We start from the raw sequence: 20,471 nt of genomic DNA on the forward strand, positions 1-20,471 counted from the left end.
ATGAACCGACGAAAACAAATGAAACAAATAATACAAAAAACACATTCATTATAATATTATAATGAAATTTGGAGCAAAATTGAAGGCTAATATCGACTATTGTTCACTTTAATGGTGATTTGATAAGTGCACCAGTATTACGATTCTAGTTGATAATAATTCATCTTGCAGTTGACCAGATGTTTTAAAATTTTCCACGAGCCTCCAAAATTTTAATTTTGTGCTAAAATTGCGCTTAGCCGGTAGTTAGCACTTAACCTTGTTTTGCTCGCTATTCGACTAAATTCCACTATAGTCAGCCTTAATCGACTTTATTGCCTTTTTAATCAGTTAGTTGAGTGTCGACTAATAAGAAGTTTACATTTACGTTTTTTTCATCTCCGTCAACGCATCACCATATCTCCATAACAACTAAGCTATCACATGTCAATAAAAGCGCGCCAATCTTTTTTTGCTAAACCACTTATTTTACCTTTTCATTCATCGATTTTGTTTATTATTTTTTTAATCAATTGTTTATTTATTTTACACTCGAAACTATGTCTGGCCTTGAATCTAAGGTGTGCAACTGGATACATGAGGAATTTCCTTCAGCCAATATCAAAGTCAATCCAAAAGACATTACTCGGTAAGAATATTTCTTTTTTTTGTTTCATCAAAATACATGTTTGTAAGTGTTAACTTGTATTTATTCTAATTATTTCCATTTATCTTTCTATAAAAGTCTCATTACATCTAAGAATGGTCACATCTACATAAAATTGTTCAGCCTGTTGAATGAAAATTTCAAATCTAAAAGGTCAGTATTAGCTACGCTGTGTTACTGCTGTGAAATTAACAATGTTTTTGTTTATCTTGTGTATAGTAAATATAAGGCCATCAAGGAAGCTTCCAGTTTAATGGCCGAGAAAAAAAAGAGGGACTCTCTCAAAAATGAGCTGACCAAATTGGAAAAATCTTTAGCTAATTTATTGTCTGCTGTTCATCAAGAAGAAAAGCGATTGTCGCAAGAAACGCGGAAAACTGATTTGATGAAAACAAAAGAAACTATGTTTAAATCCCTGGCTTCAGCTCTAGAGATGATCAAGTTGTTCTGTGAAAGTTTTTCGAAGCATCAGATTCCCAAAGTTGATGTCGATTCACTTTTTAGTGAAGAAATTTCGGCCAAAAATTTCTTTTCTGAAGGCTCTGTAAATGTTTTCCATGCGAGACAAAGACGTAAAGAAGTAAATTTTGACCTAATTTTGGAAGAAATTGTAAGTTGATAAATTCCATATTGACTCGATGACTAATTACTCCAATTTTCATAGGAAAAAACGGTTACTGAAATCAACCAGATTTTAAGTGAGGTGTCTAAGCAGCGCTTCGAAGTTCCCAAAATTTCTCTTGATCAAGCATTCCTCAAAAGTGTACTAGATCACAACTGTCTAAGTTCATCCACTTTGTTGGAAGTTCAAGTAAGTATTTTCAACACTTTTCAATAATTACTCTTACCACCAAGCAAAACTAATTTTTATTCATTTATTTTATTTTTCTTTATTGAATAGCCTATCAGAGATACTAAGCCCACTCGACTCAATAACGGGTTATCTGCTTTAAAAATAATCTCAGAATATGATGAGCATCGAACTGTCCAAGAAAATAAATTGCTGGACAAATTGGAACAAGCACATTCAAGGATGCAACATTTAGTCAATAGATTACCAGCGACCAAATCTTGAAAATGGAAAAAATCATTGCACGGAAATATACACCTTAAAATAATCGTTTCGCTAAGATTTTCTATACTCAAAATTCAATCTCAATTATTTACTTGTGAAAAGTTGAATTCTCTGAACAGAGTTTCGGAGTTGAATTCAAGAAAATGGACTCTATTCATGTTTATACTCTTTCTAAGCCAATACTTTATTCTTATCAATGATCTTTAGTATTTTTTGAGTGAATATAATCTGCAATCTTCGATTTTTCGGTTTAATGGGTTCTCGATAAAAATTAAAGTAATTTTCAATTTAGTATTTAAATTGGTTCATATTATTTCACTACATGTTAAGATCTTAACATCTTAAAGGATAAGGTACACAAGAAATTCATTTCTTCATTTCATTTATAATTACATTGAATAAAACATCTAATCAACATCATCAATAGCTAAATCGAGGATTCCTCCAGCAAGCAATTCTTCAGTCCGTTTCTCGTCATCGTAAGTATCAAAAAATTTGTTCATTCTTTCTTTCCTTGGAATCCAGAAAAATGTATTCAATGCATATCCAGAAGCAAAGGAAACGGCAAAAGCCAAAAGTAAAACATTTTGCAATATATAACGATGTTGACCACGAAGTGGAGGCTTCTCAAGACGTTGAGCTACAGCAGTGGAAAATCGACGATTCACTGGAGCTGGGATTGATTTAGCAAGCCTGAATAAAAAAGAAATGCAACAAAAAGATAGGTTATTTAATCAAACACCAATCACAGTTAATCTACAAGAATCAGACTCTTTAAAATATTGAACTTACCTGAAAAGACGACCGGGCAACATGATGTCCCTAAAATTTGGAACAATGGAGAAGAATTAAGCACAAATTAAACAAAAAAAAGATATTAATCAACAGAAATTTTGGTGTAAAGGTTGTTTAAGGACGTTAATCACATTGACTAAATCTCACACATATTCACGAATCAGATGATGATAATGTACGCCATCTGAGAGTACAAGAAATAACTAATATATGAACGTTAATTTTTCGGTACATTTCAATAATTTCGCAATTTAGTAAAATTACCATTAAATACAGATGATTATACTTGAATTAGCAATGCAAATATGATACCATCTATACTCGAACCGATGAGATCACACGACTTTCACCTGGATCGCCTTTAAACTGATATTTTATGTGCTCTGAATCTCTATTCATAAACAACTTGCAGTTAAACATAGTTGATCATCATTATATTCAAACTAAATTTATCACTCTCTATTTTGAGTTCAAGTTATTAATCTACATTTAAATGGTTCCATTTTACATTTCTGTAGACCAAATATCAAAGTGAAATCAGATTAATCTACTATTCAAATGTTTACCTTGCCTCAATCAGATTGAATAATGATCATTGCTCGTCCCATTTATTGTTATTCAATATTGCTTTTTTAATTTCTTATTGGACCATCTGAACAGCCATGAAATAGATTGAAATTAAGATCAAAAATAAGGTGAAATTTTCTTCTAAAAAATCAAGTAAATTCATTGATTCATCTATTTGATTTGGTTTGTTACGCATTAAAATTAATAACTTTTGTGAGCCCATCTTTATATAAAAGTCAACAATACTAAAGGAGGATAAGAATAGGTAATGGAAATGAATAATTATCATTCTTATTTTATTTTTAGATTATATTTTCACTCATAATGAATGATAAGGTCTAAAGCTATAGTTCAATCAACTAACGTTAATAGCAATACAACAATAATAATACAATATAAATAATGATGAAATGATTGATACTGTATGCAAATCATTCATTATAAATTGGCAGGTTAAAAGCTTGTTTTCATGGTTCTCCTTTCAAATATGAATGACACATTAATTCTTGAAGATTAAATTTTCAAGACTAATTTTTTAGACTTTACCAGGATTTTCAGTTAATCTTAATCCTCAAATCAACTATCAGCTCAACAATTATAACAGAAATACAGATTGACATTTACAAGTAATACAACTGCGGATGAAAACATCATCCTATTGAACATTTTATTTTGTTTGTTCACAAAATCAAGGTGACAGTTGAATTTTTGGGAAAACAAGTTATCAAGATTATCACAATGGATTATCAAAAATTAATTACCTAAGAATACGGATTCTATTTACAAACTAAATTTGGTTCCTTGAGGAAAAGGGTGAGATTAAGGAACATGAGGATTGAAAAGGAAACAAAAAAGAGTCTCGAAAGGATGAGAATTGGAAAGGGTAATGAGGAATAGAAACTCAATTCATAATTTAAACATGTAGATACATGGAGACATGTGATTTACAGAGTTGATTTGTTAACAATAATGGTTGTCGTTGATGGATGGAAATTGCGATTTGTCAAAGTTAAATCGCTCTCCATGTCGTCAGCGGAGATGATTAATGGTGGTCCTTTCGCTAATATCAAATAAAAGACAACAACAGAGGAAGAAACGAAGTAAAAGAGCGACGATGTAGAATCTTTTTCTTGTTTAGTTTTGGTTTCCATCAATGGTGCTACTTTTGTTTTGGGCATTGTTGGTCCAGTGAGGAAAATTTTGATAGCATAAATGTATCCAAGCCTGAAATCCTTCGTATAAAAGGTAGCCTAATGATTCTGGTTGTTGCATGCTTGTTTCAAGTTGTTTTATCTGGTTGGTTCAAAAGTAACAATAAATTTTCCTTCTTGTTTCAATCATGATCATCATCCAATCAGGTGTTATTAAAATGATAATCCTTTAATTGTTGCTGTTCATTAATCTTTAAACTCTCCATTTCACTTTTTGCCTTGATAGATGTTAGCTGAGATCCAGTCTGATGAGCTACTGACCCGATGGTATATACCTGGCTGATACTGTTTGGCACATGAATAACCTGCAGATACAATTCCAATCAAATACCAAACTCCATATTCATTAAGCATCAAAGGTCCACCTGAGTCACCCTAAAGATACAAAAAAAGAAGAAAAAAAAATTAAAGGTTAAACAATTTGGTTGATTTAATTTGATTAAGCTTTTTAAGTGATTCCCAACTTGAAATGAATCCAGAAAAGCAGGATAAAGAGGTGAGAGAAAAAAAGAAGGTTTCAAAATAGCAATTTGGCTAATTCAATGAAAATGGCAAATTAAATCAAGCAATTACCTGGCAAGCATCGCGTCCACCAAACTCGTAACCTGCACACATCATCTCGTCGTGAATCCGTATGTTGATACCTCGACGTCTGTGCCAAACCTCACAGACATTATTGTCAATCACTGGAACGTTGACATGTTGTAATACCTTGGGTCGAAGCTTGGATCCTAATTGGGAACAAAAAGAGAACGAAAAAAAAGAAATGAATTAATGAATTAAAATCAATGGGTTGAAAGCAAAAGTTAAGTCATCACAAGAAAATCAGTAGACAGAAGAATGATTACAAGCATAAACAAACAGGTTAAATAATTGGCAGCTTAAATGGACAACAATCAGGTCAAAAGACGAGCGAAAAGGGCATAACATTCAATGATTTAACTTGGTTATTGTAATGAAAAAAGGCGAAATTGTATATTTGAATGAACACTTTGAATCAAATGATCAGCTAAATAAGCTTTACTATTCAGAGCTTTGAAAAGGACAAAACTTATTTTCAAAATTAACCAAGAAACAACAATTAATTGTAATGCCTATTGAATAAAAGAGCAAAAACATTACTCAAAGCAAAGCCTTTCAAGTTCATTTTCATTGTCAATTCAATAGGAAATCTTGAAATAATCAGTTGAGATGGTTAAATAGCTTGTTTGTTGGCCTTTAATTTTCACTTAAATCATCACCATCAGCTGTTAACGATAAATTGAAGAGCATTACAAAAGTAGATTAATTTTTGAGTGTAAAAATATACCTAACCAACTCAAAATAAATTGCGTGTTTAACCTTGTAACATAACTAATGATATTTATACTAACAATTAAATTAATATGTTGGCTCTTAATTCCCTTTACATCCTATTTACTATTAACTGGTTAAAATTAATTGCAACCAAAAACAAGCAATCAAAAATTAAGTTGAATGTAAATTATTATTTTGGATAATTTATCATCTATTAACATCCAAAATAAGTAAAACTGTCCAACTCTATTGACAGTTTACCAATCAAAAATAGTGAGAATTACTGAATTTTTTTACACGTTAATTGAGGTCAAAATGTTGATGACGACACTGACCTCAATTAGCCGTATGCAGTTGATTGTTGATATAAAAAAAAATGATCCCTCTCATCATCAACAACTTTTCATGGATCCAACATTTCTGGTTGAGAAGCTTAATCCAACAATAGATTAGCTTAGTTTTTACTCTCATCATCTGTGTAGTAAAAAATTTAAGGTTGGTTGATCAACGTGAATCCACTTAATATAGCTTTAACTGGACAATCTGACAAGTGTATTAATTAGACTAAATATTAAACAATATTGAGCAAAAAATTCAACAAACTTGGTCCCTCTTTTAGTCAACAGGAGATACAGGGAAAAAAACCTGAACCAACTTTTGAATATATTTAGATTTACTGAATAAAAGCAAATGTTGGTATGAAAAGATCCTAAATCTTAACCCATTTAGCTTACCTGCTTGCAAAGCTCCCCAACCAGCAACAAATGCTCCTCTACCCAAAAAGTTGGCACCCTTCTGAGGTAAACAGATTGGCTTTATGTTATCCCGGTACTGGACTGGCCGATCTAATACAAGTACCGCCACATCATACCTATCTGCTTGAGGAGTGAAGCGGAAATTTGGATGTAACCTGACATCGGTCACAGTAAATATTTCATGAGGTAAACTTTCAATATCAGAGTGAAGTACATAATCACCCAGGGTTACTCTAATACTTGTTGGACTTTGTTGAGATCTTCAAGTCGATTGATTTAAAATCATTGTTAGCCAAGATTGATGACCATTGTTAAACAATTGGGAAATGATAAAAAAATGATAGTATTGTTGATGTACACAAATAAGCACATGAGAAATGGAGGCAACAGAATCCGGTTGACCAAATGATTTTGCCAAGTGGTAAAGAAAAGTGGTTAAGAGTTAATTGTGGTAAACGGTTAAACAAATGGGACATTCCGGTCATATTTGATGTTTGTTATTGTGTTCATGTTAATGATGCAATGGTGATAATCATCATGATCATGATGGAAATAATGATAGCAATAATGACAATGTTAATGATGATGAGTTGGTGTTGATGAAGATGTTTACCAAGTTTATCAAGACAATGAGTTGTTTGCGAAAGCGTTAACCAGAAGAGTGAAAGGAGATCAGCATTTACGGAGTACATAAAATGAAAGGCGGAGGGAAGAAAAAAATGAAAAAAAAACGTTTGTGAAAATTACATTAACACTTAAGGATATTGACACTGAAAGAGTGTCATACATTAATTGAGTATAAACTAACCGTGCAACACAATGTCCAGCAGTGACAACATGTCTTTGTCCAACCAAGGCTCCACCACATCGACTACCGCCAACTTGAACGAAGGCCTAAAAAACGAATGAAAAGAACAGTTAATATGTGGTGAATTAGGCCTAATCAGGCTAAATGTGTCACTAAAAAATTGTTGTTTATCCAATAGACGAGAATAAATTGCTTGAATTGAATAAGTCAGCTTGATTTGCAAGTCTATACATTGGCTTGAGAATGGCTGTTTAAGCTATTTCAACAGATTTTTTAGTTCATTTTCTTATTGTTACAGCTTCTGTTAAATAGCTTGTTTTATGAAAATTATTAAGATTGTTCAGTAATAATAAAAATTGTCAATTGATTAAGATGAAATTTAAAATATCGAAAGCCAAAAAATAATCCAATATTCATACCATGGAGAAACTGAACAATAAATTGTATGAAGCTCAACGAAAAAAATGAGACAGTGAGTTTAGCAGCGACTAATATTCTTATGTTTGATTCGACTTCTTATGTCAGTCCATAATCTAAAGAAAATTAGTTCACATGCGACCGAAGCTGTTTGAAAAACCGACATTTCATGAGCATGCAAATGCTTCAATTTTTTAAAAAATTAAAGTAATCGGACTCTCATGCAGATGAAACAAAACTCGGAATTTGTGTATAAAAAAAGTGAGAGATTCAAAAGATGGTAAAGTGTCATGATTGAGCTATCAAAACCGCTTAAAGATTATCGATAACGAAAAATTCTTTATTTTTTGATCGATCTGAATTGATGAAGATTTTATCTGATCAATGATCAAGTCAAATTATCGATATCTTTATCGGTATCTTTATCGTTAAAGATGACCAAACAGCTCATCAATATGTTTCTTTATCAAAACATCATGATGAATTGTGTTTCTTTTCCTGTTTTTTATTACTTTATCCTTTAATCCCTTCACCTTGACCTTACAGGCCAACATTTGGTAAACAGACTATACATTTACCATTATCACTGCCGCTATCATCCAATTACAGTTATTTTTTTCTTATAATCCTTTTTTTCTCGTTCTTGTTTCTTTGTTTCGTGAACTTAAAACAGTTACCAAGTGACCAAGTTTAATTTTGACTGATATTCAAACTTATCTACTTCCTGTATCGTGCTGATCGATTTAGATTAAAGGCTAATTGATTGTTTCAAAGAAGAAGCTAATCTATTGACTTAAAGAATGGCCATTTTGATTCAGACAAAAATATTGGTGAACAACAAAAGGTTTATAATCTTTCAGGTTAGTGTGTAAACTGCAACTCTTTTATTTAATAGTGGCTATTGAACCCTTTTGTTCCAGTATCTTCCTACTTTTCACCGTTATTCATTCACATAATTCTCTATTTTCTCATTTTTTCAAGATATCAAAATTATAGGGTTTTCGGAGGACTAGAAAGACTGGGTATGTTCATGGATTATCAACAATCAAAAGAATTTAGTGAATAATTGAACAATTTGCTGTAATGTTATGCCGGTCAAAACTAAAGAAAAGAAGAAAAGGACAAAATAAAGGTGTAAGGAACGGATAAAAAAAGACTAAAATGAAAATAAATTTTGAGACGATAATGATAGCGAGATGTGAAAAGAAGGTAAGATAAACCGACTCGCGTGTATAATCAATGTCGGCGACTGTTCAACTTGATATTGAACAAGTGGTCATCAATTAACTTCTTTTTTCTTCCTCTTTATAAATATAGCCTCGGTACTCATGAAAATCATGCATAATGAATAAAAGGGAATTCAGTAGTAGCCAGGATCAAGTTAACAAAATCGGACATTTTACCCTGTAAAGAGTAAATGAAAGTACCAACAAGATCAAGCTTTATTTGGTCCAATTTACTATTCCATTGTTTTTTTCTTACATCTACAAACTAAATACGCTCGGGATGGCGACACCTAAAATTAACTTAACCCTGACCAATACTGTAATAGTTTTCCACCTTTAAGGATGATAAACAATACGAGAGAGGAAATTGAGATTGGGATGAGCAAAAGGAAGGCTGGAAACAATGTCAAGACGGAGATCATATTTGGCTTTAAATCCTAATTGACTGCTTCTCCAGTACAATTGTGTGTTTCAAGAAAGAAGCAACCATTTTTGATTATGTCTATTAATTCATATCATCTTGATGGGAAAACATTATTGATGTTCATGATGTAAAGAAAAGCGTTAACTGAGAAGATCCTGAACTTTTCATCGCCATCTCACTGTAAATATCCAACTGGAAACTCAACTTTATTACCAAAAAGTTATAACAATAGGAGAAAATATTATAATAAATTTGGAAATAATAGGAACAATAATAATGATGACTATAATGTTGATAATAATCATGGTTGATACGCCAAGTGACCTCAATATATTCCTCTCGCTCTTCAAGGTATGTTGTAATGTGAAGAGAAAGTAAAAAAGAAGATGAGAGGAAAGATGAAGATGATTTTACATTATATTGTGACTTAGTTTTTCCGTCTTCTCTTTTTATCTTCTGTTTCTCTTTTAAATGATATATTTAAAAAGTATATAAATACCTTTTTCTTACCTTTAAAGACTCTTAATTTTTATTTTTCTCTCCTTTCTTGAAACTTTCATTGGAACCTGAAGTGACCTGGATATCTATTTAAAAACTAAACCTTGATTTAACTGTTGATTGGACTGATCAAACTGTTAACATAGAGAATGAACACAAAATGATAATAATCAATGGCCGATATTTCTTAGATTACCTGAATTATCTTAATGATTATAATGGTTATGATCGTTAATGGGCAGTCAATGTCCATTTTTGCGATTCATGTTTGTGCTTCTCTCGATACGCTTGAGGCAGATTGTTGATGTATCTAATTGTTCAAAGGAATCAAATTAACTCTCACCATCAACAGTTGCCCAAAATAATTGAACAACATCATCTACTACATGCTACTACCACTATTACAAGAGCGCCAACAAGCCCACAAAAACGATAAGAAAGAATGGAAAAGAAATAAAGAGAAGAAAAATTAAGATCACAGCCAGGATGCGTTTCAGGGGAAACAAACAAAGTGTCAAAGCCTCACCCATCAAAGAAAAAACGAAATGTTTGTCTAAATCTGTTTTTTTAGTTCGACTCTCTAAATATTGACAACACTAAACAATCAAGTGAACCATTCAAAATTCAAGCAAGTTATTAATTGCTGTTTCTATTATAGCGATATAAATATAAACATTAATTACCAGCCACGGGAATTGACCAAACGATGCATCAGAGCCACCAACAATTCTGCTGATTCTGGTTGCACTTCTTCCACAATCTGTAAAAAAATAGCCAAAAGAAAACAATTTTTCCAGGTTAATTATCGTTAATAATTGGCTGTTAAAAATAAACATGGTAAAGATGGTCAGAGAAGGAAAATTTGATCCAGTGGTTCAAGCTTAAATCAGTTACACCAGTTATGATTAATATCTCAAGTCTTGCTGTATTTTGGTTCAATTGGTAAATTCAATGATTGCTCAAGAAAGATAAATTTAGTGAATCCGGCCCAATTTACCCTGATTTTTAGTTTGCTCAAGATGAGACCGGAATCAACAAAATCTCGCTTTCTTTTTTGTACCAATTTTTTTCCTTCAGACACTTCAAAGTGTCTCAATCAATTGGCGAAAACTTGAAAATATCAATTTCTTAACTAACTTTTTTCTTTCATTTCTGTCTTATTTTCAGATCGAGTTTTTTTCGGCTGCTCTTTAATCTCTACTCATCTTTACTCCGAACTTCGTCAACTTAGTTGATTACAGTTATCACTGCAGAACGGTTATACTTAAAACGTTTCGTTTGGACTCAATCAAACACTAACAATGTGTATGTTTACTTCTGCGTATAAAAATATAACCGTTTGTCTCTTTACCCGTTGATGATGGTAATTAATAGAATCAAATTGTTATCTTGTTTCACATGCACAAACTCAAATTAATAACAATCAACCTTATGTTGTGTTATTTAAATATCTTATTGTTTTCATTTTTAATTCCAACTACTTTTCATTCTTTGTCAGCTATTCAATTGTCTTATTTAATAAGAACAGATACTTTTTTTTATTAATAACTATTGCTTTGATTTTAATTAGAACCAGTTTCAGACCGATTCCCCTAAATTTGGATGGCAACTTTTTCCTGGCAACATTAGAAGAAAATTTGGGTTTTTTCAAAAAACTTGCATCAATAACTTAAACTGATGGACTTACAAGGATCATTGACAACTGGACCAAAAAAGGCTGGTTGAATATCTTGGCTACTTGGAGTTATACAGCAAGTATAAAGTGGACCACAGGAAGATCCCAATGAACCTCCGGACATCCAACATGAAAGGAAAAATTGACAGCGAGTTCCACCAACACATCCTTGATTGAACCGGCTTCCAATCCTCATTGAAGGCAGTAAACGGACAACATTACCTAAAGCTTTTGTCACAAAATTTGCATCTTTTAACGAAAAGTTAAATTAGTTGTTAAAATGTTATTGATAAATCATGATTGTTAAAAATGGAAACAGCTGGTAAACAGAATTCAGAAAAGCTCAAATTCAGAATCAGAGTTTAATCTTTCTTTTGATGGTCATTAAGATGACATTTATACCAAACACAGTTATTTATAATCAAAACCCATCAACATAAACAATCATATTTTATATCAACTCAACTGGTTAATCCAATTTCTGGTTCATCTCTTCATGGATTTGATGTTACGGACGCTTACTGATTAAGGATTATATTTAAATTTTCTGACCAATACCATAACCATCATCGCCATATCATTGTTATAATTCAATCAATCAATAAGTGTGTTTTCATAAATGAACATAATGATAATAATAGCGTTTAAAGTGACCTGAACAAATGAAAATAATCGTCAGTGGCAAAAGTAAAGTAACTTATCAATGAACCATTGAAAAACAATTAACTAATGATGTTTCAAGTGATGCCAAGGGAAACTAATAGACTAAATTAAAGAAGCAACAAAAATAAATAAAAAATGGTGAAAAAAGAAAGGGAAAAATTGGGTTAAATAGCCCGGTCAAAGAAAGAGAAGACTGGTGAAAAGTAAGAGAAATGTCGATCCAATTTTTCAGGGCTACCTGTTGACAGCAGGATAACAAATGCTCCACATAATTAAGATAATTAAAGACTTTCCAGGCCACTATCAACCTCATCATCCTTATAATCATTATTTGTTATTCCTCATCCTTTTCCTATTTTTCCCAATCAATATAAATATGCTTAATAACATTTACTAATCAAGATTGAATGTAATGATATTTAAAATGTTAACAATTTCAATTTACACTGATTCAGGGAATCCGGATGAGATTCAATTGAATCCTTTTTGCTCTGTCATCTTCACTTGAGTAATTTGACATAAAAAATGAGACAAACCAGAAAAATTGAAGCTTAGTCAGCCATTATTGAACCTTTTTATCGTCACCCATTGAATATCTTGAAATGCTTCTCACCTAGAATAATCATTTCAATTCTCACAAAATTAGTTAACCAAAAATCACTATTAAAAGATTCACAACTAAAGCATAACATTGAATGAACACACAATAAATATTAAGATGAAATTTTGTCTTCTTTTTGTCCAATTTGTCTGTTAACAGTTACAATGGATAACAATCCAATTGTGATTAAGATTAAATTTTATGTCATTTTATTTAAAACAAAATAAAGATGAAATAATTGTTGAATAATTTGCTAAATATTAATCAATAAAAGTGCAAAAATTTGTTCAATTGGATTGATAAATGTGTTGAAAATATTGAAAGATTGGATTGATTTTCAAAAATATGAATGGACGCACCTTTAAAGACATTACTATTAATTATTTCAATTCCTTCTGCACCTTTTATCATCGTCATTAACATTATGATTATGATTATTATTATTATCATTATTTGATTCTCTTTATGCCAATCAACTCAATTGAAAGTTGACTGTTGATCACTAAAAACAGCAGCAAACACCAGTAACAACAACAAAAAACGGTTGCTCGTGCCTTTCACCTCATTTCAACCTTGATTGCAATGAGTTTAGAGTTGAACAAAAAAGATATGATTTAGAGATGATTTAGCGATGATAAAGAGAAAGGAAAGAGCAATCAGTTGATGGTTCAATGATTAGGATTGAAAGTATAAGCACCGTTAATCGGTTAATCTTATTAGTTTTCATTTCGATTCGATTCGATGGACATTATTATTCAGGCCTAAATCAACAATTAATATAATCACAATCATCAGCATAATCATCTTCATTTATAATATTCATTATCAAAACGTAATAAATGTATAAATAAATAATTGGGTTCAGTTTTGGGTTTTCAATTGAATTGAAGGTAAAATTTGGGAATCAACTTGATAACTAAATGAAAAGGTAAACCAGCGACTCATTTGAAAATTGCTTTCTTCACTAATTTACTGTGATTAATTGTTAATTTACCAAGCCTAATTGACCTTAATGTGATTCCTGATTGACTCGAAATCGCCTTTCAATTGTTTAACATTTAAAAATTGCTAACTTTAATCGGAACAACCTTTTCATTACCATTTGGTTATTATGGCATTCATTTCAAATGGTAATTTAAAGTAAAATGTTTTTCTGTATTTATCATCATTGATCGGTTAAACTCAATCAATCAATCAATTTTTCACTTTTCATGTAAACAATGATCAGGTATGAAAATAAAAACAAGGTTTAACCAGTTTTTTCAATATATTGTTAACTTTAGATATTTATATTTTTATTTATGGGTTTAAGGTATTATTACGGGTAAAGGTAAAAGTTATGCGATGAACCACTCCTAAAATTAACAATTACAATTAGTGTCGATGTTGGTGTAAAAATACCAGAATAACAGAATACCAAATTAAGTGATTAATGTTAAATCATCATTAACTGAAGACGTGAACAGAATTTTGGTTTTCTTTCTTTTTTTGTATCAATTTACAGATCAAAGCCAAACATGAAGGGTTTATCAAGTAAAAGTTGATCTATTCAATGGATGGCTCAGAAAAATGATTACCTTTTAATCAATTGATTGTTGAAAAGGAAAAATAACGAAAAAAGAATTAAAATTGAAACAAAAACCATCGTAAGCTTAAATTGTTAGCAAATCTGCTAAAATCTGCAGATTATTTTTAATGATGGCTATGATGATGATTTGGATAAAAGGTAACAATCAAAATGATAACAATCAATGACAAGAGTTGAAATGAAAAGGCAACTATTATAACAATCAATCATGGAAACATTGAACAAATTGTTTGAAACAAAATCAGGCAACTTGTATCAACAATAATCTCAATAATTTTTCATGAAATGCGAATTATTTTTCATCACTTTTCAGGTTCACCTGATCATCACACACCATCTTCTTATCATCTTCATCTTCATTTACCATTTTTGGCTCTTTCTCTTTTCTCTTTTTCCATTCTCATCTTTGATTAACTCCCTTTATCATCATCATCATCTTATTTCTTGCTTTGTTATGTTCATTCATTTCACCACATCAGGTTAACAAGGTTGAATCTTATCTGGGCCAAGACGGACTTGACTGAATCTCATAAGATGATGATGATGATGATGATGATGATGGGAATGAAGAAGAGTCAATCTGAAAAGTGATCAATGAACACGCACAAGCAAATAGCTGAGCAGCTTTAGGGTCAACCAGGAATTAGACATAATTAAGTTGAATGGTAAAAACTAATTGTTAAACTTAAATTAGAAGCTAATAGAAAATTGTTTACAGCTGATTTTGAAGGTAAAAATGTTTGACTTACCTTGATCTGTTTCGGTTCCATGTATTAGTCCAATATGGTTTAAAATAAATGCAACTATCAATAAGTGTTTTAAGGTGATCCTTTGATTTTTATATTTGATTAACCCTGGACTCCGGGTTTCAATTGATCTCTGGGAAGTCATTCCCTAATCACAATACAAATTAATTATAAAAAGGTTTCGATACTCGGTGTACGAGCAATCGGATGGTATTTTACTTTTAAACGATTATCACAATTAATGGTATAATTAATTGTTGTCGATGGCGATGAGGATGCTGATGATGGCAATGATGGCAATGATGAGAGGGATGAGAGTGATGATGGTGATGGCGATGAGGATGAAGATGATGAATAATTGATGGGATTTAATAGATCCCAAGATGGAGGAGAAAAAATTCTTGATAGTAATAATGTTATCATTCACAGGTGCATTTAATCCATCATTGGTGTGGGACAAATCAATAGGAACAAAAGGAGACACAATTAAATTGAACAAAGTGTAAACTAAAACCAGAGATGGCGGCTGATAATCCAATTCCAATGGAGACTTTCATTGTATAAAGATAAGTGAAAAGCAGAAAAATTGTAATGGAAAGTCAATGAAGAAAACACAATTCTAAAAGGTTAATTTTAAAGTGAACACAATCCAATACAATGTACAAGACTCATAATTCAATTTAATGACAAGATTTATCCGTTAATCCAAAGAAACAAAAGGAACCAGAAAAAAGAAGAAGAAGATTAGAAAAAAGGAAATTTGAAAAGTTGCTTATGGCTGTTTGGTAACAGTTGACTATGGGTAGAGTTGAAGGCCTAAGACTTGTTGACCTTTTCCTTTGGATGGCTGGTGAATGGATGTTGTTGATGATTTAAATCCTGGTAAATGAAATAAGAACCAGCAAAAAAGCTTTAATTGAATTTGCAAAGATAAAAAAAGTGGAAAACAATTTGATTAACTAACAATAATAATAAAAAAATACTGATCAAGGTGCTTGTTCACCAAGCTAAACCCGAATCATGAATCAATCGTCAATTGTAAACTCACCTTCCAAGGCGGAGATAAACTCTCCCTCCTTTTACTCTTTAACCTCCTCCCTATTTACCACCCTCTTCATTCTCATCTTCATCATCATCTTAAACTACATTAAAAACAACATCTTAATGTTACCTCATCCTCATCCAGTCCAACTTACGATAGTTGGTGAAATCAAAAAATAAATCGGGTTTGAGCGACATCTTAAGACCTTTTTTTCAACCTTTTTGGCCTTTGATTGGAGCAAAAAATTTGCATCTATTGAAGCCAACAATTAGCTTTTTTCATCTATCTTTAACTTGCCTCCTAATCAACTTTAATTAAAACAATTGGCATTAATTTAATGTCATCGTCTCAATTGATCTACATTATTAAACATTCCAAAGTGACACATTAAGAATTGATTGAATGATTTTGTGAATCCAATGCTGACAAAGGTAAGTAAACCACACTAGAAATGGTAGTTGAGCTTTTTTTGTGTTTTTTTCTGTACAAAAACCTGTTGTTTGATGCATAAATGATCTTCTAAATTGTCCAATTCCAACACTATTACTGTCTTGATGACATTTATTATTTATCTTGCTGAATCAGGATGATGAACAGAATTGAATTTACATCATTTTCTTATTTAAAATAAGGTAAAGTCGTTTGTAATAATTTGTTTCTGTTTTTATTTCGTTTGTTTCTTTTAGCTTCAAATTGGCTGGGTGGCGTAATTATAAATTTAATTTCATCTCATTGCTGTTACCAGTTTCGTCGTTGTTTTTTATATTAAATTCATGTTCACTGTTTACAATTATAATCCTGACCATTATGTTGTACCAGCTATTATATTACATCAACAAGACTACTATTTTTGCAATAACAATCAGTTAACATGGCAAGGAAACAAAATCCATCCATAATCAAGAATAACATCAACATGAACTACCATTACAACTACTACCACTATTACTGCTACAGGCAAATCAAAAAAATAGATACACAATTGAATAGTAATGTGAATCTTGTATATGTAGTTAATAAGGTTAAATTGTGGTGATTACAGGACATAATAATAACAGCAGCAGCAACAATGCTAAATAATAATAGAAACGGTCCAGCGATCGGATTAAGATTGTTGCTTCGGAAAACAAAACAACAAACGGTCAGCAAAAGTAGATTCAAAAGGTGTGGACATCTCTAAAAGGCGCTGATGAGGATGATGGCGATGATCAAGATGAAGATGGGAAAGGAGGTGAAAAAAAGATAAATCTTACCGTGACAGTGAAGAGGGAGAGAGTCAACAACCCGCCCTGACCCTAGTGTTATGACCCTAAATTTACCTTCAGTTAGGGTTTCCACTATTCTCATTATTATCATCTCAATATTACCCTTCATCCTCACCTCACCCAAACACACACACATCCAAAAATTGTCATACCAGGTTGATGCTCTTTCTTCCTAACTCTTCACTTCTCTCCTTTCCATCCTTTCAACTCACTTTCACCAACACCAACAACATGACGATCAAGGGGAAATCCTCAAATTGGATTAGTAAGGTAAAACATTTAAAGATGGTGATGATGATGGTAATGAGTGAGAGAACGAAAGAGAAAGAAAAACGCTCCAAATTGATGGATAATCATCTGAATGTGAAGCTATTCTAAGACAGGATTACCTTTCCCTTTCAAGGAGAAGGATGAGGATGAAAATGATGATGATAGAGTGAAAGAAAGAGCAATAGTCACGTAGTTAGTTATTTTCGTGATTTACTCTGATTGAAGTGTGTTTTAAAAGCGCTCTTTTCGCTTTAAAAATACAATTTTCAGTTGCTTTATAATAATAATGATTTGTCATTCCTTTTCTAATATTTTTTTCCTCCAAATAGTTGAAAATGTTTTCATTTTACCTTTTCTCTTGAAAATCATGGAGTTACCTTATTTATTACCTTACCCTTTCAAACTACCCTTTTTTAGTCGCAATGACTAGTGAAACTGTATTTGGATGGATTTGCAGTTAATCAAGGTACAACCAGGTACAATTGATTTTAAACAAAAAAAGACGAAACATAATATTTATTCAATTATTGAACGTTTCGTAACCACATATTATTACGGATATTCTTGGCCTTATAATGAACATTATGATGATCAACGATTATAATAATAGTTGTTACCATCATCTTCCAGTGGCCATTACAACTGCTATTTTGTTCAGGTTTCAGTAATTGTTGTTGAATGTACAAGAGTTTATTTCACAACATTTTAATGTCTTTATTTTGATATTGGATGCAATTTACTCAGTAAATTAAAGTATTACAATTAAAGTTATCAATAGGCAGTTAAATGTTGGTTTAACAGGGTTTTAGATTGAAAAATCAATTGGCTTGAGATTAAGAATGTAACGATTTATAATTTAAGATGTTAATGGACGGATAAATGAAAATGGTAGTGATTAGGTAAGTTGTTGTGATGATTAGTTAGATTTCATTGGATTACAAATTGGTGATCGTTGAAACATGCTAAATACTTGGTAGCGAAGACGGTAAGCGGCTTTCCTAATTCCATTGGTTGTGTCACTGATCATGTCTTGAACGGTGTCCAAAGGTCCATTTTCTTGTCGTTCAGTTTGTTTCAATTCATCCAATTTGTTGACTAACTTTTCCATTTCATTTAAATCATCCAAAATTGTTTTACGCACAACTTCACGGTCAACTGGTCCTGGTGTTGTTGAACTGATGGGATCAGCTGATATAACGTTGATCATCAAGATTAAGGCTACAAGTGACATGAATAAAAGTTACAAAATGGTTAAAATACTGTTAATGAATAAGTGAGTGAATGTTGCACTTACCAAAAGATACGATGAGTGTCAAGTATGAAGACATGTTTGTTTGTTGAGATTGTTTAATTAGACAAAGGTATAAAGTTGTAGTTACTGTTGTTGTTGATTTGAATCGATGAATAGAAACTCAAATTGATTCAATCCTTTTTATATAAAAACACAGAGGTTCAACTCTGGTTATATTAATTTTACCTAGAAACAATATACAATCGAGGCATGGCAATTGGCTGGACAATAATTTGGTTGCAGAATCACGAATAAGGTTATTGGTATATTAACCTGTTTTCAATTTTATGTTTCGTATATGATAAGTAAACAACAATAAATACCAAATGGAACCAGGAATTACCCATAATTTTGTCCTATTTGAAAGCTTGCATAAACATAAAACAAGCAGCTAGCCTGGTTGTGGTTTAACAGGCAGTTAATTGGCCACTTTAACACCGTTCAACAATTAAATTTACATTGTTTACAGATTAATTTACATTTACAAGTTACAAAATTAATAAAAAACCCAAACTATTAACAATATAAATAATAAAAATAGTTAACGGCAGAAGTAACCCATTACTCTTTGGGTTAAACGCGGTTCATATGGTAATAAGATTGATGGTAAAGGAAACAATTTCACTTGGCGCCATTTTCGTTTTAACCTTTTTTTGATTATTTAAATTGAAAAATGATGCTAATTGTAATAATAATTATTGTAAAATAATATGTTTGATGCTTAAATTTAAATTTATCAAAAATAACAATAATTTATGTTAACTACTAAATATAACATTTTTATAAGCTATCATACAGCTTTAACCCATTATTTAATTTTAATAAACATTGCAAGTAAATTATTCACTTGAGACTTTCATGAGCTTCTTTCCAGAAGCAACTCAAAAAGAGATTCATAATTATATTTGAAACAGTTGAGGCTAAAAATTTCTTAATGTTAATTAGTTTGATTTTTAACTCAATAACATTTCGCCCTTTTTTCACTGATCTCTTGGTTAACATAAGAAAATTTGAAATATTTAAATTATTGAAAGGTTGGTTGGTTGGTTAATTTTTGATCGCTTGTTAGTAACTAAATTTGTTTCAAAAATCGCAAATCTTCAATTCAGTTAATTAAGACAAATTAATTGAAAGACAATTGACTTGGATTGTTATTTAATGAGTTTAATCAAGTGAAACTAGGTTTATTAACCTTACCAAGCTAATTCATTATTCAATTGATTATGTAAAAAAATCCTTTCCACTTTGATAGACATTCATTTTTTTCATCGATCATCCCGTTTTAAATGATAACATTTAATCGCTAATTTACATGTTAATTGTAATCAAAAGTAAATAAAAGAATCAAATTAAATCGATGCTACAGCCATCTAGTGGTTTCTATTTAAGTAGTCTTTCATTGCTTTAAATAATTTCATTGAGTTTAGTGTTAGTTTTGACCGATTTTTTCTTGAACTTTCCAGATAATTGATATTTTCCTTGTAGATTCATGAAAATCGATTAAATTTGATTCTAAATTTTCAACCTTCAATTCGTCCTGCGTTTCAATAGTAAAGTTTATTTTCAAAAACCTAAATTTCTTAGTCAGATGAAAAGGTTTAGAGTAAACCCA

General features: G+C 31.2%; 4 protein-coding genes and 2 long non-coding RNA genes across 9 annotated transcripts; 3 read left to right on the forward strand and 3 right to left on the reverse strand.

Moving 5' to 3' along the window:
- Positions 1–438: 438 nt before the first annotated feature.
- Positions 439–2,015, forward strand: LOC107361426 (uncharacterized). Its single transcript, XM_015928257.3, has 5 exons — positions 439–628; positions 725–799; positions 866–1,256; positions 1,311–1,457; positions 1,548–2,015. The coding sequence occupies exons 1-5, from the start codon at positions 540–542 to the stop codon at positions 1,719–1,721; spliced, it is 876 nt and encodes a 291-aa protein (XP_015783743.1). The 5' UTR covers positions 439–539; the 3' UTR covers positions 1,722–2,015.
- On the reverse strand, positions 1,958–2,641 carry LOC107361427 (uncharacterized). The gene is made up of 2 exons (XM_015928258.2): positions 2,514–2,641; positions 1,958–2,414 (listed from the first exon to the last, which is right to left on the reverse strand). Exons 1-2 carry the CDS (start codon positions 2,534–2,536, stop codon positions 2,129–2,131), a joined length of 309 nt encoding a protein of 102 aa, XP_015783744.1. The 5' UTR covers positions 2,537–2,641; the 3' UTR covers positions 1,958–2,128.
- A 1,061-nt stretch (positions 2,642–3,702) lies between these two features.
- LOC107361282 (trypsin-1) lies at positions 3,703–16,171 on the reverse strand. 2 transcript variants are annotated; one of them, XM_015928072.3, is made up of 8 exons: positions 16,040–16,171; positions 14,995–15,870; positions 11,406–11,642; positions 10,402–10,478; positions 7,154–7,239; positions 6,325–6,605; positions 4,868–5,025; positions 3,703–4,669 (listed from the first exon to the last, which is right to left on the reverse strand). In XM_015928072.3, exons 2-8 carry the CDS (start codon positions 15,134–15,136, stop codon positions 4,502–4,504), a joined length of 1,149 nt encoding a protein of 382 aa, XP_015783558.1. In that variant the 5' UTR covers positions 15,137–15,870; positions 16,040–16,171; the 3' UTR covers positions 3,703–4,501. The 2 variants fall into 2 exon arrangements, with proteins under 2 accessions (XP_015783558.1, XP_089122803.1); XM_089266677.1 differs by lacking the exon at positions 16,040–16,171 and having other exon boundaries at positions 14,995–16,016.
- Positions 7,998–12,921, forward strand: LOC107361285 (uncharacterized). Of its 3 annotated transcripts, XR_001568494.3 has the most exons (8): positions 7,998–8,127; positions 8,244–8,430; positions 8,552–8,779; positions 8,888–9,571; positions 9,793–10,265; positions 10,377–10,660; positions 10,886–11,081; positions 11,289–12,921. It is a non-coding gene; the product is annotated as an uncharacterized LOC107361285 (long non-coding RNA). The 3 variants fall into 3 exon arrangements; XR_016198106.1 differs by lacking the exon at positions 7,998–8,127 and having other exon boundaries at positions 8,187–8,430; XR_016198107.1 differs by lacking the exon at positions 7,998–8,127 and having other exon boundaries at positions 8,187–8,430; positions 10,886–11,023; positions 11,289–12,600.
- A 107-nt stretch (positions 16,172–16,278) lies between the features above and the next one.
- LOC112538715 (uncharacterized) lies at positions 16,279–17,877 on the forward strand. The gene is made up of 2 exons (XR_003082024.2): positions 16,279–16,464; positions 16,720–17,877. It is a non-coding gene; the product is annotated as an uncharacterized LOC112538715 (long non-coding RNA).
- A 380-nt stretch (positions 17,878–18,257) lies between these two features.
- LOC107361284 (uncharacterized) lies at positions 18,258–18,964 on the reverse strand. Its single transcript, XM_015928074.3, has 2 exons — positions 18,863–18,964; positions 18,258–18,786 (listed from the first exon to the last, which is right to left on the reverse strand). Exons 1-2 carry the CDS (start codon positions 18,894–18,896, stop codon positions 18,485–18,487), a joined length of 336 nt encoding a protein of 111 aa, XP_015783560.1. The 5' UTR covers positions 18,897–18,964; the 3' UTR covers positions 18,258–18,484.
- Between the last annotated feature and the right edge of the window lie 1,507 nt (positions 18,965–20,471).

Source organism: Tetranychus urticae, chromosome 1 (assembly GCF_039701765.1).
Source record: "Tetranychus urticae isolate SD_2017Ah chromosome 1, NJAU_TeUrti_SD_1.0, whole genome shotgun sequence".
NCBI classification, from domain to species: domain Eukaryota; kingdom Metazoa; phylum Arthropoda; class Arachnida; order Trombidiformes; family Tetranychidae; genus Tetranychus; species Tetranychus urticae.